This window comes from Mirounga angustirostris, unplaced genomic scaffold (genome assembly GCF_029215605.1).
Source record: "Mirounga angustirostris isolate CCGP_5_RB_7025 unplaced genomic scaffold, mMirAng1.0.hap1 SCAF_6, whole genome shotgun sequence".
Lineage (NCBI taxonomy): Eukaryota > Metazoa > Chordata > Mammalia > Carnivora > Phocidae > Mirounga > Mirounga angustirostris.
The window spans coordinates 99,584,002-99,604,866 of record NW_026991714.1 but is presented as its reverse complement, the minus strand read 5'-3'; the positions used below and the strand labels follow the sequence as shown (position 1 = coordinate 99,604,866).

The following is a 20,865-nucleotide window of genomic DNA, read 5'->3' as shown; positions in this document are numbered from 1 at the left end:
CTGTCCTCCATGACTTCAGCTAGGGAAGCAGCACCAGGCAAAGACTGGCTGGGGTTGGCCGGAGCAAAGTTGCTTGGGCAGCCACACATGGAGCTGGTGAACAGATGTACAACCTTCAAGTGGAAACAGTGGTCCTGGCTGTCTTAGGCCATCCACTTTTACAACAACACAGCAGGAAAACTGGGGAGGCAGTCCTGTCATGAAACATCTCCTTCTTGCATTATAATGATCTGGCTTTGCTTCTGCCCTTCCTCGATGGCCGTGCACATTCATCTGAGAGAACCCCCCCCGCCGCATCCCTTCAGATGGTCCATGTGGCTGAGGACCTGGTACCCCAACAGGGCCCACGTGTGCCCAGGTTTGCCTCGAGCAGTGCCCAGCAGGGAAGTTCCACGACCACGTGGCTTTTGGCAGCTTCCTCTGTCATAGAAATCAGCATTCTCACTCGGCTCTGGATGTTTGCTCCAGGCTCTGGGCAGTCTGCCCTGGCAGGGCTTCGGCCGGGGGATAGCGATGGGGGACAGAAAGCTCCAGTCGCATGACACTTACAGGAAGCCCAGCTGCTCCTGTTGGTCCTGTCATCCCCAGGTCACCTTTGCTGCCCTGAAACAGGAGAAAGAAACCCATGAGCTCCCCCTGATGTGGGAACCACCTTCCACCCACCGTTTTCTGTTTCTGTAGGAAACCCCGGGAACCTCTCCGGTCCCTTCAAAGAGCCCTCTACAAAGCAAGGGCTCAGCGGAGGGTGTGACTGGTGTGGACCCCACCATGGCGGGGGGCTTGGAGGCCCCCCTCCCTCCAGCGGAGCCCATTCCCCAAGGCCCTCTGGAAAGACTGGACAGTGCCCTGAAGCTACTGGCTGGCCTCAAGCAGAAGCCGAGAGGGAAACAAGGAGCAGGAAATGAGCATGGACAGAGAAGAGGGGGGAGAGAGAAAAAGAGCTTTGCTTTCTTCTTTGAGGCCACAACTGTCACCTCTGAAAGCAGCCATCCTGGTCCCCAAAGTGGCTGTGATCTCGGGGAGGGACGTCTATGTCCCTCTTCAGAAGCTCCCCACCCTCTACACCCCCAGCTGTGTGGTCAGTGAGCGCAGGGGACGGAGCCTCCCCTGCGGCAAAAGGTCCACAGATGCCCGCACAGGGTCTAGCGCCCCCACAGCCCTCTGGTGATCTCCCGCCCCAAATGTGCGGAACCTGGGGCCTGGCTGGGAAGAGCGGACCCGGATGGGATGGGCGGCCCTCCTCCTCCCCTGAGCCAAGTCCCCCAGCAGCACCACACACGCGCCCACTCCATGGGAGACAGTGACTGTGGGAGCTGGCCTAACGTCCTGGCCTCCTGACTTCTTGGTGTTGCCCGGGATTTTCTTACACTACCTGGCACTCCGTTCCATGCTGTCTCCCTAAATCATCACAAAGCTTAGGTGTGTCTGCTCCCGGCAGCACCTGGGGCCCAGCCAGACGGAGCCTATGACCAACGCCAGGTGACCAGGAGCCGGGCACAGGAAGCTGTCCGTCTGTCCGCTCATAGCGATAAAGTGGGCAACTCAGGCCGGCCGGCTCCCCCACAGGCTATTGTGAGGGTCACCGGGCGAGGCCACGGATAAGGTGCTCGCTGGGCTGGGGGGACGGGTTGGGACCGAGGACCTGCGGCTGGGCAGGGGCGCTGGAACCCTCCCGGTGTGCAGGGTCTCTGGCGACTGAGCACTCACCCTCTCGCCCTTTGGTCCCGCTGGGCCTGGGACTCCGATTGGTCCTGGAGTACCCTGGGGGAGGTGAAAGAAAGCAAAGGTGAGGGGCCTGATGTCGGTGGGGAGCCCCGGGAGGCCCGCCCGGCACCGGAGATGAGCAAGGTCCAAAGGCCCATTTTCAGGGTTGGCGAGGCCAGGCTCGTTCAAGGCAGTCATTGGACTGGGGCGTCTTCCTGTTTGGGGCGGGGGCCTCGGGCAGAGAGGTCTCCCCCTGCCTCAGAGCCAGATTTGAGGAGGGAAACCCTTTTGCTTTCCCACCAAGCTTGCCAAGGCTGAAAACGGTAGGAGAACTGCTGCTTCCTTTGCTCCCTGAAGCGCTTGGCGGGGAGTGGGGGGGGCCATCGGGGTGGGGGCAGGGGCCGGCACCTGTTTGCTGTTGCAGCTGCACATGCAGGGGGGGGTCATGCCACAGAGACTGATGCAGATGCACACACACAGAGGCAGGCGCGGGGGGTCATTCAGCCACCGCTCACCCCACCCGCCCCACCGCGGGCCACCCTGGCCTCCAGCCTCTGTCCCCGCGCCGTGGCCCTACGGGGCAGGCCGGACCGGAGAGTGATGGGTGCGCTTCCGGTGTCTGTGGGGGCACTGGCCTGGCAGCGAGGGGGGTCCCACCGCTCCGGACTCCGGGCTCCGGGGGAGTCGGGGCAGCTGGAGCCTTGGGCTTAGAGGCGGGGCGGGGCTGGCCATGGCACACTTAAGCACCTTTCCCAGGTCCCCATTGTCCACCCCGACTAGAAGGAGGTCTATATTTCAGGTCTATATTGCTCTGCCTCCGTGTTTAGGCTTCCTGCTCAGACGAGGCCCTGCGGATGTGGGGCTGGCAGGTGGGCAGTTCCCGGTGCTGCCCCGGGCTCGAGCAAGTGGGGAAACACTGATTTATGTTATGAGAAAAAAAAAGAAAGAGCCATGAGATGTCCTCCGTGCCCCCTCTGCAGCTACGAGGGAAGACTATGGGGTGTCAGAAATGCGAGCGGCCTGATCAGGGTCATGGCTGAGGACAAGTCCAGCCTCGAAGGCCTATCAATGCTGAGATATTGGAGAAGCTTCTTGGCTTCCTGACGGTCCGTTTCCCTCCCCTGTAAAAGGGGGATGATGACATGAGTGTTTGCTTTCGGGGCCGCTGCCCGGCTGAAATGGATGAACGCACCTCACGCCTTTGGCACTGGTAAATGTTAGTATTCGCAGGGCAGGGTTATTCCTCCCATAAAACTTTTCCTTTAAGGTTGTGATGTTGATTTAATGAGAAAAATACAACCTGAGGTCCAAAGGGGACAGAATCTATGACTTTGCCCTGCTCCCCTCTGTCCAGCAAGAATGGAGGACAGTTTTGGATTCTCTGATTCCAGCCACAGATCATCCCCCTAGCCCTGACCGGCCACCTGGGGAAGGCACGCTAGGTGTGAGGAGGGTGCATAGGGATGGACTCGGGCAGGGGGGGGAGCACAGCCCAGAACAGAGGTCTAGTCTCTGAATGGGAGAATCTACAGTGTCGCCTCCACAGACGCGTGGTGGGGAGGGGCTCTGGAAAGGATGTGGCCTTGGGCAAGGCCCGTCACCTCCTGTGCTTTCTGAAGGCACATGCCATAGGATGAGGCTCTGAGTGGGGCTGCTCTTGGTCCTCCCCCTCTCAAAGCTCTAGGCTCCCATTGGCATCAGTTGTGGATCCTCTCCGCCTCTAGGCCTGTCCTCCCCTCCATAAGCGGAACCTTCCAAATTCATCTTCCCCCCGAGTGTCATCCCAGCCAGCTCCTTAGAACCTTGTCGTCTGGGCCTAAGACTGTCCCACAAGGGCCAAGCTGGGACTCCCTGGCTGGTGGGGGCTGAGCATACACACCGCTCTGGTTATGGCTCGTGGGCAGGGAAGTCCAGCCGCCTGGCCCTGGATGGTCAGGGATCCCTAGACCCTGGGAAGGTGCCAGGCTTCAGTGGGAATGCCACTTCCCTAAAGACCTCACGAGGCATTCTGGGAGGGGCCTGGAAGGTGGACAGGAGAGGAGAGACTCTTTTGCTGATGCTTCAGTTGTTTGTCACCAGAAGAAGGGCCAGGTGCTTTCTAGTCATGAGTAGGTGATGCCTGTTTTCTGGAATCAGAAAGAATGGAGAAAGAGGGGACCCAAGTGTTCCTCCTTTGCTCTGCATAAACCCCTTGTTGAGTTGCGGGGCAGCCGGGGCACCACAGGAAGCAGGGTCACGTGCCCGCAGAGCACCGAGCTGGGACCGTCCCATATGATCCTAGATACTACACCCGGCCTCACCCCAGTACATACCAGAGGGGGCTGCACAGGACTAGGAAGCCCTTGTGGGCAGACAGGAGATGGACAGAGCTCACAGCATGAAGACAACACAGCACGACGGGTACATACAGACACTGTTGTGCTTGGTGGGCACGAGTTGTGGTCCCAGCCCCTGGGGCTGGGCTCCCAGGCCTCACTCAGCCCATGTCCAGCGGTCAGGAGACCCAGATTTGAGGACCCTGGGTCCATACGATGGCCAGGGGAATTCAGAGGAAGGCCACCCATCTTTGGTCAAGAGGCCTGAAGAAGTATTTCTGAACTGGGCATAGATGGTACATTTCTGGCGTTGGTGATGGGATAAGGCAGGACTCACTGGGAAAACGAGGCCACAGCGGGACAGGGACAGACAAGAGGGGTCACAGGCCGGGGGAGGGGTGGGGCGGGCTGAGGGGTAACGGAGAAGTGACACTCACCGGTGGCCCAGGCCTGCCGTCCAAACCTGAAGCTCCCTGGATGAAGGGAACATGTTTGACCGAAAGAAGGGGAGGGGAGGAACGGGAGGGAGAAAAAGGGGCCGGGGGAGGGAAGAGGTGAGTGAAGCCGTGACTCCGGACAGACACAAATGCTGGTCATCAAACAACACGGGAGAAATAAGCTTGGGAGGACAGGTGATGGTATTCACACGGAAACCAACAAAAACGGACACCGAGTGGCAGTGTGGCCGGCTGCCGAGGAGGCCTGTGGCGAGCAGTGCAGATGGCCCTTCTCATCCTCTGTGCCCCCTGCCCCCCTTTCTCCTGGTAGCGCCTCCCAGAAATCCCTCTGCCAAGGGGTTGCAGTGCTCTGGGGAAAGGGATGCAGAAAGAGAATTCATGGAAAGGTGTCTGGAACCAGAGGGAGGGCCTCCTTCCCAGGACGGGTCTCCCTGCAGCGGGACAAGCCTATGTGAAGGGTGGGTTGTCTTCCCAGCCTTTTTTTGCACGGCTGTGGAGACGGGCCAGGCTGAGGAACCCCGAGGAAATCAGTATTGAGTTATAGCACCTGGCTTGGGAACGTGGGTAGAAGCTGGCCTGCTTCTGCTCTGGGGGTGGCAGGGGGGAAGGCCCTCGGATGTTAGTCCTCCCGATGCCTGACCTTTCTCTGGCACTGCGTGGTTTGCAAAGCTCAGCAAAAACGCAATCCATTCCTATTCTCCCAGACAGGGGCCCTTTTAGAGAAAGAGGCTTTGGGGGCAGCTGACTGGGACAGAGGTCTAAGGCCACGTATGCCCTGGAGTAAACTGGCTGGCGGGTGGGATGCTAAGACCCACTTGCTATGCAGCATCCAGTGATACATGAGGTGCGAGTAGGTGCTCTTGCTCCAAAGCTGGGCTGGGAAGCTGCCCCCAAGACACACTTAGGAGACCCAGAGGGAAATTTATCTAATGATTGCCATGCGACAAACCAGAGAGAAGGCAGTGGGGACACTCTAGCCCAGTAAGGACTGAGTTCTTAAAAACGGCTACCAGCTGAGCCTCAAGAAATGAGCCTAGGCTTCAGGATTTTAAAGGTGGGGGAATGCCCCCAGGCAAGGGAGGACAGGGAAAAAGGTGTTGGGTAGTAGGATCCTCCAGGGCCTCCCTTCTCAGATTTAGGATCACAAACTTCTGGGATGATCCTGACTCATGGCCTAGAGAGCTGAGGTTCTCCACCCCACGGCATCATCAGCATTTCCTGAGGGGAGAGGGGGAGCGTAAAATAATAGAGATGCTTGGGCCCTCCCCCACCCCAATTCAACCAGAGTCTCCAAGAGTGAGGCCAGGGTAATGACTTGTTTGAAAAGCTCCAGGCAACTCCAGTGTGTAGCCAGCACTGAGAACCACTTCCATAGGGCCAACAGGAAGAATTCCATAGGATGTTCTGGAAAAACAGGCTGCTACTCTATGGCATAAACTATGGAGGTGAAGCTGAAAATCAGAACTTCAACTAAATATCCACAAACTTTGTCTACGCAGTACCAATACCAAGTTATCTTGAGACATCTGGAGCAGGGGCACGGACTGGTGGTTTTCAGGCCATGTGCAGGCCACTGACATATTTGGTTTGGTCTGCGGAGTTGCAAGTAATTTTGATTTAATGTTAGAAAATGGGGAGATTTCACATAAAATGCCAGATGTCCAGCTTCCTTGGAAAAATGAGACCATCTGGAAGTACTGGGCCCTCATTCCCCCCAGACGACAGCTGAACAGAGGAGGGACTGCTCTCCTTAAGAAGGGATGCATGGCCTCCAGCATGCCCCAGTCCCCACCACTCCCTCTTGCCTCTCTGAAGTCCCCATTCGTTGCCATATGTGGAGATGCTGTGTTGTTTTCTTAAGCTAGCAAAAGTATTTCTCTGTACCCATGTCTCTACTGAAAGTTGACAACTTAAAGACAGACTGGGCACTTTTGTCTTTCCTCTGGCATTTTCTTTGTTTATATAACTTGTTTGGTCTCTGCGCCATTTGCATTTCGACCCCAGACTAAATTCTCCAGTATGCACGAGGGCCTTGGGGCCCTGAAGGTGGACAAGGGGAGATTTGTGGTTGAGTGCGGGCAGGAAGGCTCTTTTCTAGTGAGGAGTACTTAAACATTCTGGACACAGCTGAAGACATGGGAAAATGTCTGTTAAAGTCATCAGTTCCCTGTAGTCTGTCAGGCACATCAGCTCCTTACATGTCCTACCTCTGATGCACTAATGAGGGTGTAATCATACCTATTGATTTTGCTGTTTGGTTGCTGTGATTATATTAACCAGACCTTCAAGCTCTGCCAAGCTGGGGTAATTGGGCTTCTCTTTGTTCTTCTGCTCTTTATGGCTTCCCAGGGTGGGAACTGGCCTCGTGCCCAGGACAGAGGAAGCCCCAGTGGCTGGAAAGAGCCCCTTTGCAAGGCGATGGCCTCAGCAAAGGAGCGGCCTCTGGCATGGCCTAACCACTGACTTCATATGTGACCTCAAGTGACTCTCTCTTCTCTGGGCCCATCAGTAAAATGAGTAGATGGATCCGTGACGTCCATTCCAGCTTCCGAAAACCAAGCCACAAAGAGTGTCAGCCCCACTGGGGGGTGAGGGAGGAGGAAGCCCAGGGCTCCAGGGTGGGTGGTAGAGGGCATGCACCTGGACATAGGGGAGGCAGTGATGAGGCCAGGAGCCCACTGGAGCTTGGGGCAAAAGATTCGCCCAGGCCAGGCCCCCACATCTGGAAATGTAGATGCCTCCCGAGCAGCACCTCGCCCCCACCTGGGGTCTGATCTCAGGGCAGGCTGAGATGAGAGATCTGAGTGGCCTTAGCCTGCTGGGACCAGAGAATCTGCCTTTGTACAAGCTTTTCTGCTGTAGCCAGTGCTGAAGATAGGGAAATAGGTGAGAGTTGGAGAACATTTCACCATCTTGTTGCTCCCAGGTTCTCCAAGCTTGGCTCCCATTAAGGGCAGATTTTTATTGCCTCCGAATCAGGCACATGTAGGGCCTGAGGCTGTTCTCAGGCCACTTGAGGCTCTCCAGCTGGGGGCTCCTTGGGTAGGGGGCCCTGTCTTATTTAGCTCTGCATTACCTCCGACACCCAGGTCGGGACCTGGCCCAGAGGAAGCCCTCGGGAAGGGAACTAGAGTCTATAGTCTTGCCCAGGTAGGAAAGCAAAACCACATGGCATGTTCTGGAATGCTCAGAACTTTAGAACCCCCAGTTTTGCAGAGCCTTCTCCCAGGGTCCTGCACGCCACCCCAGCCTCCTCAGGACCACCCAGCTAGGCTCCTCACAGGCTTGCTGGCTCTGAGATACTTACGGGTAATCCCAGCGGCCCTCGATCTCCTTTCTCTCCCTGGACACCCTTCTCTCCTTTTGCTCCATCTAGTCCTGCTTCCCCCTGAAGGAAAGGGAGGGGGGAGATCACACAAGGGTATGTCTCAGACAACTCGTTCTTGCATCCTGGGATCCTGGAGATAGGGGTGGGTTGGGGAGATGGGGGCAGGTAGAGGATGGAGGAAGGAGGGGGCAGAGGTGGCTGGCCCACGGATGGAGACTCTAAGAATCCTTGAATTCCTAGCCTGGTTCTACCTCCATTAGACTCCTCAGTATCCCTGTGGTAACTGTGAGGTCCCCAAAGGAAAAGGGGATGGGTGGAGCAGAGAAAGACCCACAGGGCAGTTCTAGGTCAGGCTGGGGCAGAAGTGACCGTTTGCAGAGCAGGAAAACTGGGGCCCTGCAGAGATTGGCTGGCAGGTGCCTGGAATGCCAGCATGGGAGATTGGCTGGCAGGTGCCTGGAATGCCAGCATGGGAGCTCTGAGGCTCCCCAACTAATTGGGACAAAAAATTGCCCAACAGTCTCTTGAGGAATATTGGGGGGCACGGGACAATATGCCATCAGTCCTAAGGCCCTCTTACCCAGCTGAAATGCTTTTGAAGGGGGAGATTGGGAGACCCCCCCCAGGCCAGAGACCAATGGGCTTGGACCCATGGAGGGGGCCCACACTACACCCCTCCCTGTCTCCACCCTACTTCAGGGTGAGTGAAAGGTCTGGGGCAGGTTACTTGGAAAAGGATTTCCTCCTTTGCTAAGAATCCAACCCGTTACTCATAGGGTGGATTAATGGATGGGAAAATTCTAAATCGGAAGCCTGCCCAGTGTCAATGATGGATGGTAAAAGGACTTCATTCTCTCCTGGTTGTAGCCACTGGCCAGTGTCAACACGATTCCATTTAGGGAAGGGACTGGCTGAGCCACCCGTCTCCGAAGGACTTTCCTTCTTTTCGGCCCTCTCTGACACTGCCCCTTCCCTCCCCCGCCAGCACCTGTCACATGACCTCTTCTTACCTTTGGTCCAGGAACACCTTGGAGCCCCTGCGTTTGGAATCAAAACAAGGCACATCAGAAATGCATTTCTAGGTAAGTCAAAAACACCTCGTCCGCAAGTTGGACCACAAAAGCGCAAGGGCCTGGGGTCCCTGCCCAGGGGAAGTGGAGGGAATGCTAAGGGGGTTTGTGCTTGGGGCTCCCTCGGGTGGAGTCTGAGCCAGGCCTCCCCAACCAGGGACTGACTGTGTCTCTGTGACCCCCACAGCTGACCTAGAGCCTCATGAAAGGAAGATGCAGAAGGAACACAGCAAAGGTTGATTAGATTTATGGATGCGAAGTGCTTGGAGCAATGTCGGGCACGTAAGAAGTCTCGGTAAATGCTGGCTGCCATTGTTCTTACTACTACTTCTGCCAATGACAATGGGTGACACAGTGCCATGGGCCTGGGAACCCTGCAAAGGAAGGACCAGCCTCTATTGGTTTAGGATGCTTAGGGGCCCTATAAAAGCCCCATCTTTTCACCTGTCACCTGGAAAGGCCAATCCAGTGGGGCTGGTTTTACATCACTTTCCATCTTAATCCAGATGTTTTTGCTGCTGGTTAGCAGGAAGGAGGAAGGGGGAGAGCAGGCATCTGACAGCAAAGGGCAGAGCTTAGTGACAGAGGGACTCCTGCGGGGTGGTGGAACCAGACCCCGCGGCTGCCATGCCAGTCAACTGTTTCCAGGAGAGCCGGCAATGCCCAGTCTCTTTGGTGTCATTGACATGGTGCCGGTTTAACATGGGAGGGCAAAGGAGTAGGGAGGGGCTCGTGGATGAGAAAATCCCACCCTGGGAGGAAGAGGTGACAGCAACTGCCAGGGGGGAGGGGATGGTAGGGACCCAGTCACAGTGGGCTGAAATGCTGACAAGCCCTCCCCACTTACCGGAGGTCCGGGGGGCCCCTCTGGCCCTGGAGGCCCAGAAACCTAGAATCCAAAGGGAGATGGTTAGCCCACCCCCTGTTACATTCCAAGTGGCTTCCCCTTCTGACATGGTCCACGGTCCAAGCCAGAGGGGGACAGAACTGCCCAGCATGTGGTCTCCCCAAAGAAGGCTGAGAACAGGGCAGAAACTCATAGCAACTCATTAACCTGCACAATGTTGGAAAAAAAAACCAACAAAACCCCACATATTGCCAGGAAATGCTGTCAAAAAGTCTAGACTTCCAGATTTTCTTGAAAAAAAAAAAAGAAAGAAAGAAAAGAGAAAAACCTGGCAGCAGTAGGCCCTTGTTCATGCATGGCCATAATTGCCTGGAACTGAATAAAACCTTTCCCCTCCAGGTGGGGCATGAAATCTTTAGATTACCCCAGTCCCCACCACTCCCTATTGTCTGTGACCTGGAACTTTGCATTCATTTGTTGTGTGCCTGGCATTTGAACTTGAGACCTTTGGCTTACAGGAGCAGAGATTGGTTCTATGGAATGGGGGGAGGCTGAGCAGCTTTTGAAAATGTCCCTCAAGTTCCCTAGGGTTTGTAACAGAGACTGCTGGTCTCTGCTTCCCTTTAATTAAAGGCAGGAGGGAGGCAAGAGGGAGACCTGCCTGCTTCTTTCTGAGCTGGTCACCCCATCTCAACTTTGGGGCTCTTCTTGCCTTCTCGGGGTTCGAATCTCACAGAGTATGGCCAGAGTGGTGACCCCTCTGTCAGGCCACCAAAGAGGAGCCCCTGAACTTGGGCAGGCCGGGTCCCTCTCATGTCTCTCGGATCCATGGACTTCTCAGCTCAATCTCTGGAAACTCCATATTCTTTTCTTAAAAAGTTCACTGCTTTCTTTCTCTATTATAAATAAGTGATTCATGTATCCTGATTGTGGTGGTAGCTACACAGACCTACGAATGTATTAAATAAAATTCACAGACCTATACACCCCCCCCCCAAAAGTCAATTTTACTGTACGGTAATTTTGAAAATAAAAAAACTTAAAGTAATAACAGACCCATTAAAATATTTTGTAAATTACAGGGAATTGAAAGAATGGAAAGAATAAGTACGTGAATACTCCTAATATTCTGCTTTACTTCCTTCCACTCTTTTTTTGATGCATAAAATGTACATAAATATATGTCCATGCTTAACAATGATTTTTTATATATAATTTGATTCTCTGCTGTTTTGCATTTAACCCAAAACCCGGTTTTCTACTTTTTTTTTTTTTTTGCATGTTCCGCACAAGCCTCCTTTCCATGTCTTGACTGAGCGGCACAAAATGAGTTACTCCCCGGCTAGGGCCTGGAGCCCGGCTTGGCACAAGGAACGCTCCCAAACACAGGGACTATTATACCATTAGTATGATTACCATAAGTTATTGAATCATTTCCTTCTTGTTAGAAACGTAGCCTGTTTCCAATTTTTACTTCCTTCTGGAAGGAACATTTCTGTGTGTGTAGTGCTTTTCCTGAATCTCGGAGCATTTTATCAGGAGGCCATCCGTCTCCAACTCAGGAACATACCATCTCATCAAGTTCGCTTCCCTGAGTGTGGGCGGGCCCTGGTGACACTGAAGGTGACCTCTCCGGGGCTGTACAGCCTTGGTGGTCCCTCCCCTGGCTCTGTCTGTGTGGCACAGGAACTCCCACCAAGCATCCTCTCCCTCACGTGATGCTGAACTCTGTTGCTTTCTGGGCTCTTTCCCTGATATGCCCCAAATATGCCTGATTCTCTCTCATCTTATGAGAACCTGGCCTCCATCCCCAGGACCTCTCTCCCCACTGCTCTCTCCTCTTCCCTTCACCACCACACCTCGCAGAGTAGAATGCATCTCTCTGGAAAGCTTACTTCTCGAGCTTCCAGGCAAACTCCTACACAGTCCTTAAGATCCTGCTCAAAGGACCCATCTTCTAGGATGCTCACCCAGCTCCTGGAACGGCTCACCATTCTAGCGCTTGCTGCTGGGGACCGTTCACTGCACAGAGGAGGTTCTGTTTCTTTTCCTACCTCCAGACTCTAGCACTGGGAAGGAAACACAGCGGGGGCTCTGTGAACACCAGTGGGGGGACTGCACCCCGGGGCTCCGAGGCCGGGCTACCGAGCTCAGTGAATGTTCGGCTTCTTGCTTGTTCCCCATGTCAGGCACCTGTGCCTTTCCTTCTAGAGCACGGAAATGCAGGGCATCCTGGAAGGACTGGGGGCTGACGAGGTCCCTGTCAAATACCCCCCATGACACAGAAGGCCAAGCCGCACAACCTACCTCTACTCCTGGCTCCCCCTTCTCCCCGGGCTCTCCTTTCTCTCCCTGTGGGCACAAAACACCATACGCTGTGGGTGCTGGCACTCGGGGGCGCTGGGCACAGGGACACCCTCACATCTGTGACAAACTAGACCGGGACTAGACGAGGCCGAGGTGTCGTCAAGGACCACCTCGGAGGGTGAGGGGACAGTCAGCCTGCAGTATGAAGACTGGGCAGGGGGCCCAAGATTACAGTCTTCGGGGATCTGAGGTCCCAGTACGTGGGAGGAGAGGCTGATATCATGTGTGGACCCTGCGGTGATCTGTGACCTGTTTCTAACCAATAGAATATGTCTTATGGCCCAGGTGATGGGATGTCACTCCTGTGATAATGTTACAGGCTCATGTTACAAATTATAACGTGCCTACGTTCAGGTTATCTCACTCTCACACACACACACACACACACACACACACACACACACACAAAGAGAGCCCTGTGTTGGCCGCAGGCACTGACAGAGACTCTGGCTGGCCTTGGCCTTGAACAAGCAAGCTGCTCTAATGTGAACTGCCTGCCGTGGGCAAGAGCCTGTGGCCGGGAACCGTGGGCAGCCCCTAGGAGCTGAGGGCCGCCGTCCGGCTGTGGCAAGGCACCAACTTACGCTGACAGTGGCGAGCCTGGAAGAGAATGAGCATGTAGACCAGTGGCTTGACCACAGCCTCGTGAGAGCCCCCGGGCAGAGGACCCGGTGGAGGCGAGCCTGGACTCCTGACCCCCAGACACTGAGATCAGAAGTGCGCATTGTTTTCAGCCGCTGAATTTGTGATTCGTTACGCAGCTACAGAAATGACTCTGGCTCTAGGTGCAGGGCGAGGGCCAGGGGTGGGCGGTTGATGAGGAAGCTTCCGCACCACATCCAGGAGCAGTCCCTGCAGCCTGGAGCTGCTCCGCGGTGGAGGGGACACGTCAGGAGTCTGGGAGTTGCCTGCCTGTCCCAGCTGAGTCGGGCAGCCTTGGGGAGTAGCTCCCGAGGTCACAGGTGGGACTGTTTGACCTCTGAGGTTTTTTATACTTCTAAGAGGAGAATTCTGAGTCTAAGACTCTAGCACTTTCGAGCCAGGCTGGTGCCTGAAGGCAGAGGCCACCGTGCTGTGACCTGAGAAGTGGGAACCGGTATTCACACTCCAGTGGTCTGCACGGAGTAGATGTTCATTGAGAGGACCCGCCAGCGCCCCCCACCCCAACAAAAGGCCAGGCAGGCGGGGGTTAGTGCAGCCTCGTTGCAGGCCAGGCATCCGCTAGGCTGGTGACCACTGTGAGGGGCACCCTCGCTCGCATGCCCTCATCCACAGTGGCCTGCTGACAACCTCGATACCCCACCCTCTCGCCTTACTGTAAATCCCGGGAGCCCGGTAGGGCCGGGCAATCCTGTTGCTCCGGGTCTCCCTTGGCCACCTGGTTCTCCTTTCTCCCCAGTTGGGCCGTCTAGACCCTACAGATTGACAAAGATCTCTGTTAGTCAAGAGCGAGGGCATCGCTTGAACATCTGTGACCAACTGTGGCATGCACTCCCTTCCTTCAAGGGCAGGGGTCTAGGGTGGTGCCCATTTCACAGAAGAAAACCACTGATGCACATGGAAGACGCCCGGGTCAAGTCAGCAGCCTCGTCGGGCTGGGCAAGGTGCTTTCTCTGTACAGGCGGCCTCCCCTGGGTGTCGGGCTTCTGCATGCTTGCCAAAGACGCAGGATGACACCCATGACCTCATCACCTTCCCAACAACCCAGGGAAGTATCCAGGGAGGGCATGATTAGCCCCATTTTAGAGATGAGAAAACAGAGGTCCTGCAAGCCTCAAGGACTTTCCCAAAGACACAGGAGATGACAGAATAGGCCCCTTCTCTTTTGGGGGGGAGGTGGGCAACTGGCCTTCATAAAGCCAGGGGCTTGAGGGAAACCCAGGGGAGTCCCCGGCCCCCAAACTCCGGACCCCAGGTTTCCAGCCTGGGCTACAGAAGCCATGCTGGGCGTGGTGCCCCCACGCAGGCAGGCATGCGTCCCAGGGTAGGGTCCTGGCCGGCCCGCCCTGGCACTCACCGGTGGGCCCGCCTGTCCTGTCTCCCCTTTCTCCCCCTTCTCTCCTGGGCTCCCCGGGTGTCCGTGTTCTCCCTTCATTCCTGTAGGTCCAAACTTTCCTGGGGGGCCTTGGGGACCGGGAGGGCCCATGTCTCCTGGCTTGCCTCGAGGTCCCTTTAGAAGATATTAGCAACATTTATTATAGACACTGATGGAGGGGGTAGAGAGAGAGAGCACGAAAGAATGGGAAGTCCAAAGGACATGGCTCTTCTGTGCTTGACTGGCCCAGGCGAAGAGCCTGTCCACCTCCCTCGGAATCGGAGAAACCTCAGCACCAGCCCCAGCCCGTCCCAACTAGGTCTTCCTGGCTCCTCTGGGGCCAGCATGTGGGGCTCAGGCTCCTGCAGGATTGGCCCCCACACGCCCCCACTCCCTTCCCCACAAGGCTCACATCTGGGCCTCTTCCAGAGCCTTTGGCTCCCACCGCCCACCGTCCCCCAGCAGCCCAGGTCAAGGTCCCTCTTCGGACACTCATCCAGGGCATCTGTTCTTACCTTTTCCCCATCGTGTCCTGGAGGGCCTGGAAGTCCGATCTCCCCCTGTGGCCGGAACAAGAGAAGGTCAGTGTCAGAGCAGGGAAGAGGCACTGTCATTTACGGCACGCTGCGTCAGTGCCAGGGTCACCCCGGAGCTCTGTACTTGCACTGCCTCCATTTCAAGGAGAGGACCCCAGGGCAGAGCTGTGCGCATGAGGCCTGGGGTGTGCGCAGCAGGCAGCTAGGTCCTGGCTCCGCAGGCCACGTGTTGGCCACAATCTTGCACGCTGCCTCTGAGCACCCTGGGTACCCCAGGCTCCCAGCCCAGCCCTCCTGTCCTGCCCGCCCCACAGGGAGCTCCCTGCATCTTCACATCAACCCAGTCCCTTTCTTTAGGTCAGGGAGGGAGATAAAAGAGGCCTGGCCTCTGTCTTTGAGGCCAGTGAAGAATGAGCCACATCACCAAGGCATAACGATGCTATGAGAGGAGCAGAGAGGAAGGGGCAGTGAATTCTGCCTGGTAGATCAGGGGAGCCTTCAAGGAGGAGGTGGCCTTGGAGTTGGGCTTGAAATATGAGGACTTGGAAAGGTAGGGAAGAGGGGAAGGAACTTCAGGGCAGGGGCCCTCATGAGCAGAGGACAGAGGTGCAAACATGCAGGGCTTTCTGAGAAAATCACGCGGGTGAGGCAGAGTCTAAAGGGGAGCAAAGGTGGGGAGCAAAGGAGGGGGGAGGTCGGGGAGGAGCTCAAGTGCCGTGTTCCCTGATGGGGGGCTCGGGGTCCCCTCGTGATTCTGTCCGGAGCAGTGGCTTGTCTAGACCCAAGCTCTACCACAGAACAGAAGCCTGTGAATTACGGGAGCCCAAGTCAGACAGCAGGGAAGAATGGCAGAGTGAGGTGGCAGGAGTGGGGGTGGCTGTCATGGGGGCAAGACAGGGCCTGGGGTGCCTGGGAGCAGTGGGAGGAGTCAGAGGCCAGGCTGCAGTGGTGGCTCCGCAGGGAAGATGGGAGGGTCCCCCGCTGGCTCCCGCACTCGGGGACACAGGCAGTGCCTCTGTGGGGTCTGCATCTCCCTTGTCAGGACAAGTGTTACCTTCTGGCCTGGGGCTCCGGGTGGGCCGATTTGTCCGGGAAGACCAGGGGGCCCCTAGGAAATAAAAGAAAGACCTGTGGAAGAACTTTCCACCCAAGGAGGGGTGGTCTGTTGCCAGGGGGATGTATGGGGAGGCTAGTTTATGGGGATCAGTCATTTTCAAACATCTCATCAGTGGCAGGAACATTTTTTTGTAAAGGAAATAGCACGGGGACTCTACAATGTAAAGTGGATAAGCACTGAGTGTGTCTGGGTTAGAGTGTTGGGGTTGGGGGTGGGGGGGATCCTGGAGCCACGCCTACCAGCCCCTCGTCCTCCCTCCGAGCACCCCTGGGCTCCAAGAAGATAAATTTCACCTCCCCCGATAGGGACTTCAAAATGCCTCCAGGAAACAAGGCAAATATCCATCAATAGGTGCAGGTGTGCAATACCCATCCAATGGAATATTACTCAGCAGTGAAAAATTAAGCAAGCACAGGGTCTGCCATGTCATGGTTGCAACCCAGACATTCTTTGCTGAGCTAAAGAAGCCAGACACAGGCGGCTAGGCTGCACAATTCCACTCAGATGATACTCCAGAAAAGACAGATCGAATCCACCACGACAGAAAGCAGATCAGTGGTGTCCGGGGGCTGAGGGTAGGTGTGGGATCGACTCCTGAGGCACATAAAAGAACTTTCTGGAGTGCCTGGGGTGGTGGATACATGGGTATATACATTTGTCGAAGCTCATCAAACGTCACAGCTGAAGTGGGTACATTTCATGGTATGTAAATTATACCTCAAAGTTGACTTTAAACGAAAGAAAGATTCCATGAAAGTTTTGTTTTGGATAGCTATTTCAAATAATATATTTTAATGTCCCCAGATGGAGCTCATTGATTTTAGAATCACGTGATGTTAATACCAAGCTCTGGGGTTGAGGCATGATGTGATTGGTGTTTGAGTCTGGGGCTGTACATCCCCAAGTGTTCGGTGGCACACGGCCACTAAAAATAGTAAGCGAAATCAGGGGCGCCTGGATGGCTCAGTGGGTTAAGCATCTGGCTTCGGCTCAAGTCATGATCCTGGAGTCCTGGGATCGAGCCCCGCGTCAGGGTCCTGGGATCGAGCCCCGCGTCAGGGTCCTGGGATCGAGTCCCGCGTCAGGGTCCTGAGATCGAGCCCCGCGACAGGGTCCTGGGATCAAGCCCCGCGTCAGGCTCCCTGCTCAGCGGGGAGTCTGCTTCTCCCTCTGCCCCTCCCCCCACTCATGTTTGTGTGTGTGTGTGCGCATGCTCTCTCTCTCTCTCAAATACATAAATAACATCTTTAAAAAAATAAAAATAAAACATTAAGTGAGATGAAATTCCAATAGTTTGAGAACTTTGGGATCTCCTTTCTTCTCTCCTCCTGGATGTTAAACCTCATGGTAGTTGTTTTAACTATAAGTATTCACTACAAAAATCCACAGGCCTGTCACTGGTAGTAGGTACGCATGCAAAATCTGGGCTTGGAATTCACTGGTTTTCCAAGTGCAGAAAATGAAATTGATTTCTAGGAAAGGTGAAAACATGGACGTTGAGTAGCTCCTGATTTTTTAGGGTTATGGATTTTATGAGCTGAAGGTTGAGTACAAGAAACATAAAAGCATCCTCCTTTGTACCTCCATCTCCTTGACGCGGCTTCACGGGGACCCAGCATCTACGCTGCGACAAGAGTGCGCAGTGGAATGGGTGAAGAGCCACTCCAGAGGATAGCAGGGACCTCCCCCCCTTGCCCCGGGGTAGGGGAGGCTCCGGAGAGCCCCTGCTGAGGCTTGGATCACCCTCTGCCCCGGCACTTCAGGGTCAGTCCTAACCCAGCAGACCTGCACCGGCTTTCTGGAGGCCAGACCTCAAGTCCTTGCCCTCCCCTGGCCCCCAACCCCCCGCCCGGGCCCCCCAGCCCTCAGCCCGGTGCCCAAGGGAAGGAGGAAGACTTACCATCAAGGCCAGCGTTCGGATCTCCTAAAAACCAATGCCATGCAATCAGTTGAAGAACAAGTCAAGGGCCATCTGGAGGGTCCCCTAGGCCCAGGCATGGAAACATGGGAGCTGGGTCCCCCTTAGGAGCACAGTAAGGTGGGCTCCGTGCCTCCCAACCGCATGCCGCTCCCACCTCTCCCCAAGGTTCACAGAGACTGGGCAGAGAATGCTCTATATCTCACCCAGGCTGATCTGAAGCTGTCCTACACCAGACTCAAACAGGCCCTGAAACGGACTGCCCGCTTCCCTTCACTTTGCCAAAGAGGGAGGACACAACGTCTCTGCTTCTCCCTGATCACTGACTGGGACCCTCCCCTGTTCTCTCCTCTTCCCCAGAACCCAGATTTCAAGGCTCTGACATACTTCCTCGTAAACAACGAATGCAGAATAGGAAGATACAGAGCCACTCAAGAAACCAGGGGGACGATTGTTGGCATGGAGACAGGATCGTACACCACGTAAATGGATCCACAGAGGTACAGAGTTTCCTTTAAAGGGATGGTTCTCCACCTGGGGGTGGCGTTTGGCCCCCGGGGACATTTGGAGACATATTTTGGCTGTCAACAGGGGGTGGGGTGCTCCTGGCATCTAGTGGATAGAGACCAGGGATGCTGCGAAACATCCTACAACATACAGGGCTCCCCTTCCCCCACAACTCCCCACAAAATGACCCCACGGTTATTGAAGACCTGGGGCTCCAGAACCCTGGATGGACCAGCAGCACCCCCCAGGGTGCCAGGATGCTCCAGTTATGGTGCTCTGTTCCCCAGAGCCAGGATAGCCTGCTGGCAGGGCCAGACCAAGAGCCAGGCCACCTGGTGGCCAAATGAAGGGGGTGCATTTGCCCGGAGGCTGGAGACAGAGGCCAAGGGAGAGAGAGCAAGGGGGACACTCTCCTGGAAGCTCTGCCCAATAGCCTGCCCTCAAGCACACTAGTGGGGGCATTGAAGTGCCCCCTCATAGGGCCGTGGTGCAGCGCCCAGAGGTCTCTGAGCGCCTCCCGATCTCTAGTCTCTGGGCCAGCTCCCACTCACCTGGAGAGCCTCGTTGATGTTTCCGTTGTAGTCCACCATCTCTCCTTTCCCTGGTTCCCCCTTGGTGCCCTGCAAGACAAATGTGGCCTCAACCCCAGGCCGGGGCCAGTAGGGACGGGGGCGCAAGGCTGCCTACTCTCTACCAGGTGGGATCGTAGCCAAGGCGGGCTTTGCCTGGCTGCACGCGGGAGGACCCAGAGCTGCAGGCCGGGGAGTCAGGGGCTTCCCCACACTGAGAGAGGATGCCTAGAGGTTCTAGAACAAACACAGAAGACTCTATGCGACAGACTCTGGTCTAGACAGACCTAGAGAAGACCGAGTCCCATCATGGCTGCCATGACCGTAGAAAGAGGTCTCTCTCCCTCCCTCCCGTTCAAGGCCCAGAGTCCAGCCATTCACACTGTGACCCCAGGGGAGCGAGATGTTGTGCTCTGACTCCGGGGAAGATGCACGTACCTTGGGGCCGGCTGGTCCCTGGTCTCCAGCTGCTCCAGGCTCCCCCTGTTGCATGACAAAATTGGAGTGAAAGAGGGATAAGGCTGGATCCGAGAGCACCTGCTGTCCCCAGAGGGGCCATTGTAAGGGGCCCTGGAGGGGCTGGGAGGCTCATCTTCACTCAGGCCAAGAGGCTGCCGACCTTCCTGTAGGGAAGTGCAGGCTCCTTCCCTTCAGGAGCATCTCTACCTGCCTCACCTCCTCTGGGCCTCCCAGCGCCTCTGGGCTCCTCTGGCTTCTTGCTGAAAGACCTTCTTCCTGGTCTGGGCTAGTTGCTAGGGACTGCACCTGTGACCCGTGTCTGCCTGGCCACCTCTCCCCCGCCCCCTATGGCAGCCACCTCTTCGGAGGACCAGGCCCTTTGCTTCTGTTTATTTCCATTCGGCTCACAGAGCAAGAGTCCGTGACCTGAGGGGTCAATAATTGCCATGGAGGGACGATGGGTTCTTTCAGGGGCCTCTCTGCATGTGATAGCCCCAAACTGCCGGATGGAGAAAGGGAGTTCAGCGGAAGGCACTAGGAGCGCTCAACCTCCCCGCTGGGTGGGGTTGGGGGTTATTGCTGTTGGAAACAGGACAGAACTATGGGGAATGCATGAAAACAAACCTCAGTCCCAATGGTTCTGGGACAATGTTAACATCAGAGACAAATTTTAAAAATCAAGACAGAAAGTGTATGTAAAGGGACAACAGAGCCTTTAATATAACTTAATTCCACACGACCCTGAAGCCGATCAGCTCGTGGAATGTCGAGCCACTGTCACCTGCTGATGACCTGCCCCTACCCTCCCTCCCCCCAGAGCATTTTCGTCCCTGAGCACCGTGAGGGACAGGGCAGCCCCGACCTGACCCTCCCACAGGAAGTAGCTGGGGAGAAGTGGGAGCCCCACCTTTACCAGGGGCGTGGAAGCTAACAGAAGCAGGGGTTCTGGGTCCTGCCCCAGCCCAAGTGTCTGACCCTGGACCAGCCTTTGCATGACTGCTGACTCCATGGAAGGCTCTCCCCAGCCAGCAGGAGAGATGGCCACCCGGAGTCACGCCCCATCAGCTTTGTGCCCCGGGGGTCTGGCTGCAGGGCCGGCCACCACACTTGCTCTCCCTGAGCTGGGGCTTGAACTCCCAAGCTGACCTCATCTCAGAACTGTGAGCCTCTGTACCTTGTCTCCTTGCCGTCCTGGGGGGCCGGCCTGGCCATCAACCCCAGCTTCTCCCTGGGGAAGAAGAGAGACATGGGTGTTAGGTGTCTTTGGATCTCTGTCTTTGTCTGCACTGGCTTCTACTGACTTACCTCATTCTTCTCATCTGCCTCCCGCCCACCCGTGGGCCCAGTCTGGGTCTCACCTCCTCCTGGCAGCCTTCCCTGTCTGCCCCTTTCCTCCTCTGAGTTCTGCACCACTTCCTGGGGTCCAGCCCGCAGTGCAGGCACTCCTCAGTTCTGGTTAACACACAAGCCAGCTCTGTTGCAGCTCCCAGGTGGGGACCGCCATGCACCCCCAGCTACCGGGAGGTAGGTCATTTTGGAACCTAAAGCACCGGGGAAGGCACATCTCAGCAGTCCCGCCTGGGAGACAGAGGGGACCATGAAGCCTCCGGGCATGGAGGGAGGGGGCCCAAGAGG

At 56.0% G+C, this 20,865-nt stretch overlaps 1 protein-coding gene across 1 annotated transcript in view; it reads right to left on the bottom strand.

Annotated features, from left to right (window-relative positions):
• COL13A1 (collagen type XIII alpha 1 chain) overlaps positions 1-20,865 on the bottom strand; it is a 79,115-nt gene that overhangs the window by 11,084 nt on the left and 47,166 nt on the right. The window contains exons 20-34 of the mRNA XM_064594743.1: positions 20,405-20,458; positions 19,210-19,254; positions 18,754-18,822; positions 17,678-17,701; positions 15,715-15,768; positions 14,640-14,684; positions 14,107-14,259; positions 13,406-13,504; positions 12,030-12,074; positions 9,723-9,764; positions 8,816-8,842; positions 7,785-7,865; positions 4,457-4,492; positions 1,708-1,761; positions 550-603 (exon numbers count right to left, since the gene is read on the bottom strand). Coding sequence (XP_064450813.1) covers positions 550-603; positions 1,708-1,761; positions 4,457-4,492; positions 7,785-7,865; positions 8,816-8,842; positions 9,723-9,764; positions 12,030-12,074; positions 13,406-13,504; positions 14,107-14,259; positions 14,640-14,684; positions 15,715-15,768; positions 17,678-17,701; positions 18,754-18,822; positions 19,210-19,254; positions 20,405-20,458 — 882 coding nt within the window. The remainder of the gene's footprint in view (positions 1-549; positions 604-1,707; positions 1,762-4,456; positions 4,493-7,784; positions 7,866-8,815; positions 8,843-9,722; positions 9,765-12,029; positions 12,075-13,405; positions 13,505-14,106; positions 14,260-14,639; positions 14,685-15,714; positions 15,769-17,677; positions 17,702-18,753; positions 18,823-19,209; positions 19,255-20,404; positions 20,459-20,865) is intronic.